Source organism: Beauveria bassiana (assembly GCF_000280675.1).
Source record: "Beauveria bassiana ARSEF 2860 unplaced genomic scaffold BBA_S00005, whole genome shotgun sequence".
Taxonomy (NCBI): Eukaryota; Fungi; Ascomycota; class Sordariomycetes; order Hypocreales; family Cordycipitaceae; genus Beauveria; species Beauveria bassiana.
Genome location: NW_007930840.1, coordinates 502,303 through 515,649, shown reverse-complemented (window position 1 = coordinate 515,649; position 13,347 = coordinate 502,303). Strand labels below are relative to the sequence as shown.

At 50.3% G+C, this 13,347-nt stretch overlaps 4 protein-coding genes across 4 annotated transcripts; 2 read left to right on the top strand and 2 right to left on the bottom strand.

Moving 5' to 3' along the window:
* Nucleotides 1-2,943: 2,943 nt before the first annotated feature.
* On the bottom strand, nucleotides 2,944-3,147 carry BBA_02455 (uncharacterized protein; the record flags this gene model as incomplete). The annotated part of the gene is made up of 1 exon (XM_008597552.1): nucleotides 2,944-3,147. One exon carries the CDS (start codon nucleotides 3,145-3,147, stop codon nucleotides 2,944-2,946), a length of 204 nt encoding a protein of 67 aa, XP_008595774.1.
* A 1,255-nt stretch (nucleotides 3,148-4,402) lies between these two features.
* On the bottom strand, nucleotides 4,403-4,768 carry BBA_02454 (uncharacterized protein; the record flags this gene model as incomplete). The annotated part of the gene is made up of 3 exons (XM_008597551.1): nucleotides 4,403-4,593; nucleotides 4,667-4,680; nucleotides 4,737-4,768. 3 exons carry the CDS (start codon nucleotides 4,766-4,768, stop codon nucleotides 4,403-4,405), a joined length of 237 nt encoding a protein of 78 aa, XP_008595773.1.
* Nucleotides 4,769-9,628: 4,860 nt separating this feature from the next.
* On the top strand, nucleotides 9,629-10,636 carry BBA_02453 (NAD dependent epimerase/dehydratase family protein; the record flags this gene model as incomplete). Its single annotated transcript, XM_008597550.1, has 1 exon — nucleotides 9,629-10,636. The coding sequence occupies one exon, from the start codon at nucleotides 9,629-9,631 to the stop codon at nucleotides 10,634-10,636; it is 1,008 nt and encodes a 335-aa protein (XP_008595772.1).
* A 744-nt stretch (nucleotides 10,637-11,380) lies between these two features.
* On the top strand, nucleotides 11,381-12,730 carry BBA_02452 (ferulic acid esterase (FaeA), putative; the record flags this gene model as incomplete). Its single annotated transcript, XM_008597549.1, has 4 exons — nucleotides 11,381-11,411; nucleotides 11,529-12,255; nucleotides 12,369-12,508; nucleotides 12,603-12,730. The coding sequence occupies 4 exons, from the start codon at nucleotides 11,381-11,383 to the stop codon at nucleotides 12,728-12,730; spliced, it is 1,026 nt and encodes a 341-aa protein (XP_008595771.1).
* Between the last annotated feature and the right edge of the window lie 617 nt (nucleotides 12,731-13,347).

The following is a 13,347-nucleotide window of genomic DNA, read 5'->3' as shown; positions in this document are numbered from 1 at the left end:
AATACAACAGCAAGCTTTTTCCAGAGCCGACCTGGCCGGTGACTAGACTGATTCCATCCTTTGGAACTTCCAGGTCCACATTCTTCAAAATGGGCCCCTTCTCATCTTCAACCCAGGACAGATTTGCGTTTTGCAGTGATACTGTATCTCCCAGAATAGGATTTCGAGTCTGCTCTGGCTGTTGAAGGTATGTCAGAAGCTTTGAGTAGCTGATTCGCGCGCGGTGCAGTGACGTGAACCGAGCAGGGAGCTGCTTAATAACTGCATGCAGGTTGCTAAACAGATTGATAGAGGTAAAGGCCACCGAAGGGCTAAAATGGCCTGTTCTGAGTGCATATATAGATATAGTCACAGATGCAAAGAGAACGGGCCCAAGGGTCGCGACCAGATTGACCATCTCTTCATAGACACTGACCTTCCAAGCGGCTGCCAGGTTGTGGTTGCGTGCGGCAAAAATGCGTTTTTGCCAGAGGCACTCCATAGAAGACAGACGTATCTGACGAAGCCCACGGAGCGCTTCAGATACCAATGCAGAAGTTCGCTCAGTAGCCTCCATATGTTCTAATTGTGCTCGGCGCTGATATCTGGAGAGCTTGCGTGATAGCCAAATGGCTAATATCGGCAATGTCCCACCGATAATGACAGTTGTGAAGCCCATCAAACGCGACAGGTAGAAAGAATACAGAATTATCTTCAAGGCGGCGATCGGTAAATTATGGGCATTAAGAAAGGCCTGGGCAATAGTATTGCTGCGTGGTATCACTATCAGTCTGATACCCCTGAATCAGATTCCGGTGTCGGCTAACATACCAGTGGCTTTCAAGCACATCCATGACGCTTGGGGAATTTGTCGTATGCTTTCCCTCTGTGGATGTATCGCCGCTTGCCCATCGCAAGCGCATTGACTTTTCGAATGCCAATGACTGAAGGAGACCGAGCATCGGCAATTGAATGCGGGTGTGCCCGATCCAGCTGGACCAGTTGTCGCAAGCTGAGACGCAAAGGAGGCTCGCCGGAAGCAGTGCGACCCAGATCCAAGTCCAAGTGTCGATATCTAGGCCTTTCTCCAGACGTTGCAGGAGGCTATGGACGACGAAGCGACTGCCAAATTCTGATGCTGCCCCCAACAACACCAATGACGCCTGCAAGACCAAAGGCTTTCGGAACATCGTGGCAAGCTGCATCCATAGCGCTTTGGTCTGATTGCAAGAGTCAAATTGCTCTCTCAACGTGGTTGAAGACTGGCTCAAAGGTATTCTTGGCAAATTGTCCAAGTTCAACGTTGTAGACAGTGGTGGACTCTCGCTATGCAGACCCCACGAGAAGAAGATCCAGCCCAATATCGAAACGCCGCTCTCGTTCAAGACGGCAGTCCCGCGGCGAAAAACAACCGGGCGCCGAGGAACAGAGAGAAGGCTGAGAAAAACGGCTGCCGCAGCCATGAGCTGTATCCAAGGCAGCTTATGGTCCGAAAACACCCAATCGTACCAGAGGAAAAGGATCAGAGCCGCCGCTGACAAAGCCGTGTAATTCGACAATTTGTACCTTTGTGGAATACTCGTTCGCTGACACACAGTAATTGATTGACACGTCAGTAAAAGCTTTGGGACTCGCGTTAGCAAAAGTGATGGAGAGAAGGCGTGAAGTAACCATTCACCCATAAGACAGGACAAGTCCACTGCAGCAGGTCCCATTGAAATGGCTCAAGCTGTGCAGATCCATAACTAGATCGTAACATGGCCAAGGCCTGTCCAAGATGCGGAACAAATACAAGAGTACTGTGAGCCACTGGATTGAGTCGCGCTACTTTGGCCTCGGACTCGTTGGTAGCTTCGCCGTCGGCGTCTTTGTACGGCTGCGTGGGCGGCCGTCCATCGAGCCAAACGCAGCGAGCGAAGCAGGCAGCAGCCAGGCCCAAGCTGAGTACTGCGACATGAGAAGTGCTGAATGAAAGTGACTCCATGGTAGATTGTGTCTTGTTCATCATGAAGAACGCTTGTTACTCGAGGGCTTTTGTTGGGTAGAAGTCGCGAGGCTGGCACCCCCTCACGGCCATATGAGGGAACGGGGCTCTGGCGACGCCACGCCGGCAGCGATTATCCGTAACTTGTATTGGAACTTTTGCTATCGGCGGGCCTCCCGATGGGTGGATTCGATCGCACTACGGTTACAGCAGATGAGCCGTCTGTCAGATGAGGATCTGACATTACCGTTGGGGATGGCCCAAGAGGACGAAAGAGCGCCAACGGACTTGGCGATCGATGGTGGGCCAATCTTGGCCGAGTCCGCCAGTTTGCCTGTAGCTCGTTCATTATTCACCAGAGTATCGTTGCGTGTACAGTAAAGACATATTCTCCACGCAGGCTAAAGCAGCACATATGACGGTGCCGAATTGAAGTTTGATTGTTTCTTGATGGCGTGGTGATGATGCTTCTGCCAAGTTGAGTGCGAAACCCACTTCTACAGGGCGCAATCACGACCGTTGGGGGGGGGGGGCGGGGGTTCCACCACCACTACATCTCACTGGAGTAGCTTCATCACTTCCTTGTTCAGAGCGAATCACAGCTGCGCCGTTTAAAAAAAAAGGAAATTATTGAGATAATTATTGAGTCAAGTAAACTTGGTAATAATGAGCGAGACCTAATTCGAAAACGTTGAGCGCTCTCAGATGAGCACATATTGTACTGTGCAGACTCCAGCGATTTGTGTTCTGCGAGACAAATGCATGTGGCCGGCGGACTGTTCCAACCCCAAACAGCGAACCATTGCTCTGGATGAAGCTGTACCGAGACAGCTCATAGCAATTGATCTGCTGCACAATCAAACACAGGACAAAGTACAACTTTTTCGGTCAATGACAAGCTAGTAGCGAGTCTCTTCATATTCCTCCTCTTCAATTATGGGAGGGAGACCTCTGCGAGTCGGATCGTGACGGATTTCTTCTTACTCCGTTTCTTCGTAAATCGTGGGAGGAGGAGCTCTGCGAGTTGGGTCGTAACGAATTTCGTCGTACACCTTTTCCTCATAAATTGTGGGAGGAACTCGGCGCACGATGTCGCTATCATGCTCTTGCAGAGCGTCGAGTTTGGTCACTGCGGTGCTACCCAAGGCAGCGTAAAGCTTGGTGATGATGGCGGCGTACTTCATTTTGTCGAATTGAATTGAATACTTTTCAAAGCAGTCTCAATACTGGCTTCAATGACCTGACCGGCTCATAAGTAGACTGTATTGGTGGCGAAACACACTTTCCCGAACTCAGTCCTATTTCAACTACAATGGATCCCCGCAAGTTTCGCCTCGAAGGCTCTGGCAAGGGCCTTTTAGTGAAGCCAAGAAAAGGCAGCGCGATTTTATGGAACAATTTACATGCCAACGGCTCTGGTGATCTTCGAGTTGCTCACGCCGGACTGCCCGTTTCATCGGGCAGAAAAATCGGAATGAACATCTGGAGCAAGTTTTTTCTTGATAGACCAATGATTGGCGAGGCATGTTAGAGATTTTTAATCAATAATCCTTTTTTTTTCGAATTCTTTCCTTCTTCAGCACACTGTACCAAGGTGTAATTCCCACTACCACGTGGAGTCTACCTGCTCGCAGATAGTCTCCCTTTCCTAACCCTGAGGTCTCGTTTCTTTAGAGATATCAATCATGCGGATTGCTTTTGTGATTTCATCCAAAGGCAAGTCTTTGCGGCTCCGCGCCATGCGTGCAAAAACATCCAGATGTCATTACAAGATATGGGCGGTTTTGCGCGCTACCCGAATCTCTTATGGATAACACGACACATGCAAGCATTGCTAGACAAATCGTCCGGAGAATAGAACTGCAAGCGCGAATTGTTAGCTGTTTGCGTAGACTTATACATCTGAATTTCGTCTGGAGTGTGGGCTTTGACTTGCAGGTTTGACCAAACATCCTCTGGCAATATCTGGCCGCTGAGGAACAGACTAGCGCGTAGTAGCAACGGATGGATAGCCAATTATTTCCGGAATGGTATCCTTGTTCTCGTAAGGCATAAGCCTAGGTAGTTAGTGGCCGTTGTGATGGCGCCGGTGGCTAATATCAAGCAAAACACCTGTGATATTTTTAGCCTCTACTGCTAGGATCGTGTTACCAGTAGCTTACAGGGCCGAGCCTGCAGGGCCGAAACTCGTGCCTCGCCTGAGCTGCCCAGATTCGCTCGACAGCCACACTCTTGAGGTTGAATACTGTAAAAAAAGAAATATAATAACAATGATAATCAATAAATGAATGAATAAAAGAATTGCATATATTTAGTATGGTTGGGAAAAAACCCTGGACTAAAGACTCAAACTATAATACTAAATACTATGCAAGGCTCGCTCACGAGCGCATGTCTGCAGCGTGCACCAAGTCGAGGAGCTCAGAGTGCACGATGCATCTAGATGCAGCACTTCCAGCTACGGTCGGGGCAGCCAAAGTCCCAATAGACGGATCTCCTGTTGCTGGGGCAATTGGGCTTCCAGCACATGGCAGGTCGTCTGGGAGTGCCCTGCTGTGCGCAACCGATGCGCTGGGCATCGATGGGCTCGGAGGATTGGAGGGCAGCTCCTTCGTCGGGAGAAGCAAAGGCTTGATTGAAGGGCAGTTAAGTAAAGGCAAAGTAGATGTATGAACGGGAAGAAGATGGATCATGTAAGCTTACCGGTAGCGATGAGGCTGCGATGGAAAGTGTTAGTGAGATGTGCGTCACATTTCGGCAAAGGGTTTCTTACGCAAAGGTAGCAAGAAAGTTGAGAGGCTGCATCTTGATTGCTTTGGTAGTTTTAGAAACGTGGGGTTATAGCAAATGTAGAGTCAATTGGAGAGTTTGTAATTTGGATGATCTGGAAAGAAGCAGAGCAGGCGTAGGGGCGCAAACGTCCCTTTATATACTTGAACTTTACGTTTGGGCCACACGCTCGGAGAGTATCACGAAATGATCTACAAAAGCTGAAGTACCGGAAGCAATGCATTACGACCCGACAGATGATATCAAAATGAGACTCTTGGCCGAAAATAAACCGAGACTTTAATCCTTTCAAGCCCGAAGAGGTTGTTGAGCGACATATCAGCCGACGGTTCGATCCAATCAGATGGCAATCAACTTCAGGTTTGCTTTGATCGGGTCGAATATTATGCCGACATCTAGAGAAAAGGGTCTCTTTTGAGTAAGCCGTAGGGTCTTGGCCGAAGGCCCGGCCGACGATCCAGCGGGGAGCTGAAAACGTTGACGGTTAGGGTGACTATTACAGAACTATTGCGATGATAGAGTGGTATCGAATCAAACCCTGAATACCCTCAGCGAGTAACACAATGTTATAGTTGGTAAAGTTTGAGACTTTTGACTCTGGTGCTTGACTTTTACGTAACATGGCTTTGCGCAAGACGAGTCGAGCATCAGGGTCAGACTTTGCTAAAGCCAATAAAGTCAACCAAAGATGACTCACTTGGGAAGCGGCTTCGTTGAATGCTATGCATTAGTATACTGAGTATTGCTTTTTACTTCTGGATCTGATCAAAAAAAGAAAGAAAAGAAGAGGAAGAAGGGGGGCTCGGCTTGGCTCGGTGGTCTTTCTGCGAATGCTTCACAAATGGGTATGCTGCAATCGGTCTCGTGGGCGTTTCGGGTCATCATGAGCAGACTGTAACAAACGAGTGCATAAGATGTCACCATGGTTTATTGATGCTCTGCAGATGTGCTAGGCGCAGTCGTATGTGATGTTTGTGCATTATGCCTTTCAGGTCTGATGCAGTCGACGATACCCAACGACACTCCAGTCATGTAAGCCACGCAGCACTCGAAAAAACTGCAGTACTTGAAGGCAATAAACTCGAGCCAGTTGTCAAGTTTTGTTCTGAAGATTTGGCAAAGAAAATTACTTGGCACCAAAGGTGGCCAACAAAATCAGGCCGGAGAGAGTAAGTTGCGTGGACGAAAATACTAATGAGATGGAGATTGAATTGGAGTGACTGTCATTGGTCGTTGTCGTCCTAGTATGTAATTCTTCATGTTTCCGAGGAGGGGCAGTCTGCTTACACTGTCTGGCTTTGTTTCACTCCCGGCTGAACATGCTCGTAGATCAAGTGTGATCGACAGACCAATTTCGCTTTTACAGGCAACGTGAAAGGTAAGGTATCTGGTTCAAAGCCTTGGCCAGCTCAGAAGAAATGATCCGGAGGATCGGGACTCGGGCGCAGCCTTGAAAAAACTGCCCGCATTTGAACACCACATCTGCTCGTTCATGTCTTAGGCATCAACATCGGCAATATGATGCAGACTACATGTCGGCCATTATCCGCACCGATATGACATGTCCCATGCCCTTCAGTATGCCTGGTGCAGCTAACCTGCTCGCTGGCCTGCAATACCAAGATGTTGGCCGACTCCTCGCAATCTTTCCAGCAGCCAATAGCTTGGGTAGTTGTAGTTCCACCACCAATTTTGGTTGGTACCATGTCGATCGCATGTCTCGGATGCGGTGCTACCTGGCCAGGCCTCGATGCCACATCCTGTGGTTCTTCCGATACTAATTTAGTCTGTAGAAACTGTTCTTGTCCAAATCACAAAGTTTATTGTCCAAATCATAGTTAATCTCAAAGCCTGCGACCCAAGAAGCTGGGAGCTCCGAGGCCGACTATGTTGGATGAGAACATCTAGAGCGATCTGCTATCGTGGGGTAAGCCAGGTCTCCGGGGAACTGTAAAGCTGACCCCGCAAAAAAGGCTGCATACAAATGTGTCACTCTACCGTCTGGAAGTGTTCTGTCTCGGCCAAGGATCTCTCTTTTTGCTTTGTACAAGCTCTTTCTGCACCCTTGCGTGGCTGCAACGTTGTCTGCGTGCCCATGTCGCCCTAGTTTCAGCAAGGCCACATTGACACCCTGTCCATCGACGTGCTCTGAACGCAGTCCAAAGGTTATCTGAGACTGCGTCCTCAGCTCCTCTGGCAGGCTGAGACAAAAACATGACTTTTTGGTCTGCATTCTGCAGCTAATTATAAATAGTTGCGCTGCCAATGTTGGCTAGCAAGATGGCGGTCAGGCTGACATTACCCCGCATCGTTCAACGTGAGCCAATGCACATTTTGGACTGCTTCAATCTGAGCATCTCCTTGCCATCTCCTGCAAGACTGAAGAGTGCTCGCAAAAATAACGTTAATACCAAAATATGAAGTTTTAGTGCGGCCACACGGTGACAAGTCAGGTTTGAGTTGCTTGCTACTGTGGCGCTAGAGTCTGCTCAGCGCAAGGAGCTGCAGTCACAATGCTACTTCACGGGCATCCAAATCATCCTCAACATCGTTATTCGGGATTGAATGCAGACGCTATAGACAGTGATGGCCGCCCGACAGTAGCATTGAACACGGCCATAGACGGCTTGCTAAATGTTCAAGTTTAGCCGTAGTACCGTAGCGATGTCCTCGTATCATTAGAAGCGGCCCCTAGAGCTATTGACGACGAGGTAAGTCCGATAAATAATACAGAGCTGTATTGTGGTTGGGTAGACCTTATTGGTGTAGGTAGATGGTCTCTTCTGCGCGTTCCATACCATGAAATCCCGAAATGTCGACTGCGATCTGTCTCTCTTGCTACCCTATACAAATACCTCTCCGAGCTTTAGAAAGGGGACCCAATTGACGACACAGACTAGATCTCAAAATCTTCTTCTTTCTTCAGTATCCATGGCCGGACCCATCGTTAGCTACCAGATCAGGGCTCTCGACGAATATTTAACAATATATTTCACCAACGTATCTTCGCATGCCCCTGCGGCAAGTACAAACAATGCCAGCGATACTTTGCTATAATATCGACCTGGCTTTGTTTTTTTTCCTCCTTTTTTCTCTTAACGCAGTTACGAGCTGTCGTTAAGTAAAGAGGCAAGTTTACGCAGACTCAGATTACGGTCTATTCTGCCATCGTGTCTAATCAACGCAAATACTAGAAACGAGGGCGAAACAAATACGAACTGCAATCGGGAATAGGCTGTTGCCCAGCTCATCCGTTTCCATCTGCAGAATGGACTCGGAACGCACCTTTTCTTTCACTGTCCAGCGAGGAGACAAGAAAATTCAAGTTGAAAGCTGTCCACATTCCTCTACGACGGCACCCAGTTATCGCACAAGAATTCTTGACTAGCCGTCAGCACGTTGCCATGTACCCTACCATCTGCCAAGGGCGGGCTGTCTGGCTCGTTCAAGAGATGATCAACCTTTTGTCTTTTGGGGCTCATTGAGGTCTAGAAAGTGCCATTGTTCCATCTCCTCTGTGGAATGCGAGCACTCGAGACAAACAATCGCCGTACCTCTCTACCCACTGGACAATCCGCTCGACAAGGGATATCCGCAAAGACGTTTTCTTGGCGCCGATGGAAAGCTCTAGAATAGACGACGGGCGCGACTTGTCAACGCACCACGCCTATCGCGAGGAGCTCGCCTCTGTGTACCTCGTGCTCAAAGGCCCAAGTCGAGCCGCGTCCCAGCAAAGTCGAGAAAAGGGAGCAGACTGGCCTCGTCGGAGGCCCTACCGTCGCCCGTGATGAGGAAGTTGATGCACACGGCGTTCTTCGGCAGGAGATCGTTGAGCAAACTGTACGGTGGAAAGCAACGTTGAGCGGCGTGATGCGCGACAGCTCAGCCCGCAGGAAAGCTCGCAATGCCCTGCGTAGTCCCATGTGGATCATCCCCAGATTGAACAATGTACGCCGACAGCGCGGTCAATGTAGCCGTACTCGTCGATAATCCGGGGTGACAGTATGGAGTGACAGTATGGAGTGGCAATATGTATGGAAGTTGACCGCGAAGTCCAATAGAAGTCAGAGGGGTCAAGTGGGGCGCATGTTGCGAAGTCGGTGAGGATGCCAAGATGTGTTGCAGATGCACTCCAGGAACCATTCAATAGCCAGTCTCAATGAACAATCAGTCAATCAAAAAAGTAATTAGCTGCTGATTGACCGAGGAAGTTGACCGAGGACATTGGCCGAGAAAAACTAGCCATTGATTGCCCTGACTCTTGATTGCCTGGCTGTTGATTGTCTTGGAACAGGGGGGGTTTTTTGGGGGTGTCAATTGATGATGACCCGAATTCGTATGTTGTTAATAATGATAGTTGTCACGAGACTATCCCCCCCGGCCACGTTGTTTCGTACTTGAGGTTTTCTTGGCTAGGAACTGTCTGGCCGAAAAGTGACGCGAATTAGACCAATCAGCGACCCCGGTGCCAGAGACACGATTTTACATGGGGCCTCATTCCAATAGATTATTGCCTGATTGTTGATTGCCTGGCTGTTGATTGTTTGGCTGTTGATTGCCTGGCTATTGATTGATTGATTGATTGGCTGGTAATTGAGTGGCAGGTTCGGGCGCGTGGTCTTGATGCAGCAAACTTTAGAACTGTTGGTGGATCTAAAGTGAGACAGAGTTGAACTATCACGAGAAGTCCCCTAAGATGGCTACTCGAAATTTACTTGGAGGCATCGTGAATTGCGCCCTCCTTAAGTTGATATATAAACGGGTGAATGTCGAAGGAAAAAAAAAATAATTTTCAAAGCCTCCAACCGAGATAACAATAGTCATCGCAACGCAATAGTCATCGCAACGAAGATTTCAACAATCATTCATCACATCATGGACGCCACTTACAACGTTCTTGTCACCGGTTCGGCCGGTCATCTCGGCACGGCCCTCATGCTCGCCCTACCCGGCTTCGGCTACAAGCCGTTTGGCATCGACATTCTCGCTTCGCCCACCACCACCGCCGTCGGCAACGTCACCGACAGCGCATTCATCAGCGGCCTGCTCCGAGGCAGCAACATTACCCATATAATCCACACGGCGACCCTTCACAAGCCGCACGTCTGCAGCCACACCAAGCTGCAATTCATCGAAACCAACATCACCGGCACCATGGTGCTCCTGGAAGAAGCCGCCGCGCTGGGCCCTCAGATTCAGAGCTTCTTGTTTCTGAGCACCACGAGCACCTTTGGCACGGCTTTGAGCCCGCAGCCGGGAAAACCGGCGGCGTGGATCGACGAGGCCGTGGTCCCGCAGCCCAAGAACATTTACGGCGTCTCAAAGGTCACCGCCGAGGACTTGTGTCTGCTCATGCACCGCGAGTCGGGCCTGCCGGTGCTGGTCCTCCGCTCCAGCCGCTTCTTCACCGAGGAGGACGACGACGAAAATCGTCGCGCCGAGCTGGCCGACGCCAACCTCAAAGTGCTCGAATTCGCATACCGCCGCTGCGACTTGGAGGATCTCGTCAATGCCTGCGTCTGCGGCATGGAAAAGGCCAAGAGTATCGGTTGGGGCCGGTACATTATCAGCGCGCCGCCGCTGTTCCCGAAAGATGAAAAGATTCTCGAGGCGTTGGATACCGACCCGGCGGCGGTGCTGCGGCGCGTGGCGCCCGAGGCTGAAAAGGTGTTTGAGAAGAAGGGCTGGGGCTATCTGAATCGCATTGATCGTGTGTATGACTCGTCCAAGGCGGCGAGAGAGCTGGGCTGGAAGCCAAAGTATACATTTGCCAACATGGTGGCCATGGTGGCTCAGGGCCAGGATTGGCGGAGCGAGCTCGCCCGCAAGGTGGGCAAAAAGGGCTATCATGCAGTCACGACGGGCGTTTATACCCAGCGATGATGGTAGCCATCCCACGGAAAGTCTAGAGAACTTTCACAGTTTTCACTAGTTTAGCGGCGTATTCTTTGACATTTGTAGAAGCAAGATTAAGTACTATAAACAGAGAAAAAAAAATATTATAAATTTTAAATATTTATTTCGCTTCTACTTTAAACTCGACGACGCTACGCTTGTTCACCATGTGGCGCGGCATGGACGACAGAACAAGCTCCGCGATGCATTGTCACACCCACATTTCGATATATGAATGTTGGATTACTATAATGAATCGAGACTTGTATCACGATAAACCACGAAACTTGTATTCTAGAAAAGCCTCTCTGCTCATATGGAGCAACGCTTGAAGCTTTCACGAGGGTCCTAAACCTAGCATTGTCGCTAAAAGTTTCCGAAAACATTGGAAATACAGCTACGCAGAGATAAATAACAAAATTTGAAGAAAAAAAAGAATAAACCACTCAAACTCATAGCATCTCAGTTGTAGCATCTTACCTGACCCTAGCCCGGGCCTTGTATAAATCTGCTATCCACCCGTCATCATGTGGTTGAGTCGATGATACCCGACTACCACCGTTCGCCAGTTCAAACCCCAGATTCGGCGGCCGAACTTTTGCACATTTGAATATTCAAGAGACCGACTTTGTACATTTGCCACACAATCGGACCTGTCAGTGCGCATGGACATGGCGATGCGTTTCCACTGATTGATTGGCTGATGGCCGATGCTACCCTGCGACCAATCGAATGACACAGCGCGAGAGCGAGATATCAGGGGGTCAGTCCACGGGACATGAGCCGAATAATTTCCATATGCTGACTGTATATCTCGGGCGAACCGTCTAGATATAACTGGGCAACCTAGCTTGTCAAAAGGAATTGACCCCCCCTCCAGGCTTCACACAAGCAGCAAAAGTAGTCGCAATGCAGCTGTCAGCGCTCTTGAGCATTGCCAGCTTCGCCGCGGCAGCGCCCGCTTCCACCACATTTGCACCGTACACGGGCGGCGACACTTCTGGCTGCGGCAAGACTCACCTCTTCAACGGCCTTGCCCAGCTGCGCACCCTCAAGTCGAGCGGCCAGGACCGCCGCTACCTTGCGCACCTCCCCGCCGACTACGACGCCAAGCGGCAGTACCCTGTCATTGTCGGCTTCCACGGGTCCAGCAGCATCGGCTTCTTCTTCGCCGCCGACACGGGGCTCGACCTGCCGCGGTACACAAGTGACAAGATCACGGTGTACCCAGACGGCCTCGGCGGCGCGTGGGCCGGCGCCAACTACTCGACGGCGAGCGTCGGCGAGGATTTGCAGTTTGTGTGGGATGTGCTCGCCGACTTGCGCGGTGCGTTTTGCGTGGACAGTGCGCGAATCTACGCGACGGGACTGTCGAGCGGCGGCGGGTTTGTGAATACGGTGGCGTGCAATGCGACGGTTGGGGGCGAGTTTGCGGCGTTTGCGCCGGCGTCGGGGGCGTTTTACACGGATAATGATGATCATTTCAAGGACTGCAGGCCGGCGCGCGTGCCGACGCCGATGCTCGAGTTTCACGGCGGAGCAGACGAGTCGGTGCGGTATGACGGGGGACAAGGACAAGGCGGCATCGAGCCGTCGATTCCAAACTGGTATGTGAACCTAATCATGGGGCGTTGGGGGGGGGGTCTTGACTTTGCATCCTCAACACGTGTGACTTGGCTGGACAAATGCATTTCAAACACGTCATTGACTGATTATCTAGGCTGAAGCGATGGGCTGACCGAAATGAATGTGACACGCCCAACGAGCAGCAAGACTTGTACAATGGCGATGTGCACCACCTCAGCTGGACGTGCAAGGGCCAAGAGGGCGTGCTGCAGCATTACAAGACGGACAGCCAGAGTGAGAGAGTTTTCTTTTTTTTTTTTTTTCCCCCCGAAACTGGCATTGCTGATGGCCGGGGTGGCTGACTTGAAATACTAAAATACTAAAATAGAGCACGACTGGCCCTCTCCCTGGCCCAACTTTTCGCAGCTCGCAGCGCTGGACAAGCCGACTCACCTCGAGGCGAGTGCGCTGATTCAAGACTTTTTCATGAAATATACTCGACCGGCAAAGTCATGAATGCAAACGAATTTGGTCGATGTGATGGACATGTATCTGGGCCACGACCCGAGAGGTGCAACTGGCAAGTGCCAAATACTTGGCTCGTATTGAGAAAAAGTTACGGGTATATCAAGCCTCTCAATTTTACGCCCTATTGAATATGATCAGGAACACAGACGTGTCGTTGCTCAGAAAAATCGATACGTCGATTTGGCCCTCGAGTGTGTGTTTCTCTCCCGAGAACAATCGACAGAGCAGTCCACTTTATATCAGGCAACTCGGAGACAAGGCTTCCTGGTATAAGTGCGGCGAGCAAACATAATTCGTCCCAGGCTAGTTACAGTAATCATAGGTATATCGAGCCCGCAGCTCTCCTGCCCTGTCTTTGCTTTGAGTTGCCTGTGTATGAGCACCCTAGATCCTGTCCTGGCGTTCTTGTCGCCACACAATACTTGGTCTGATTAGACGAGTCACTTATTAAGTGAATTTAACGAGGCACTCCCCGAAGCACGTCAGGAGCGGACGGTTCGGGATCTTTTGGGTTTTGATCATGACTGATCTCCGCACAATGGCTCCTAAATATCAACGATGCCTCCACTCCTAGTCCGGTTGTTGTTTGCTTTTTTTGGGGGGGG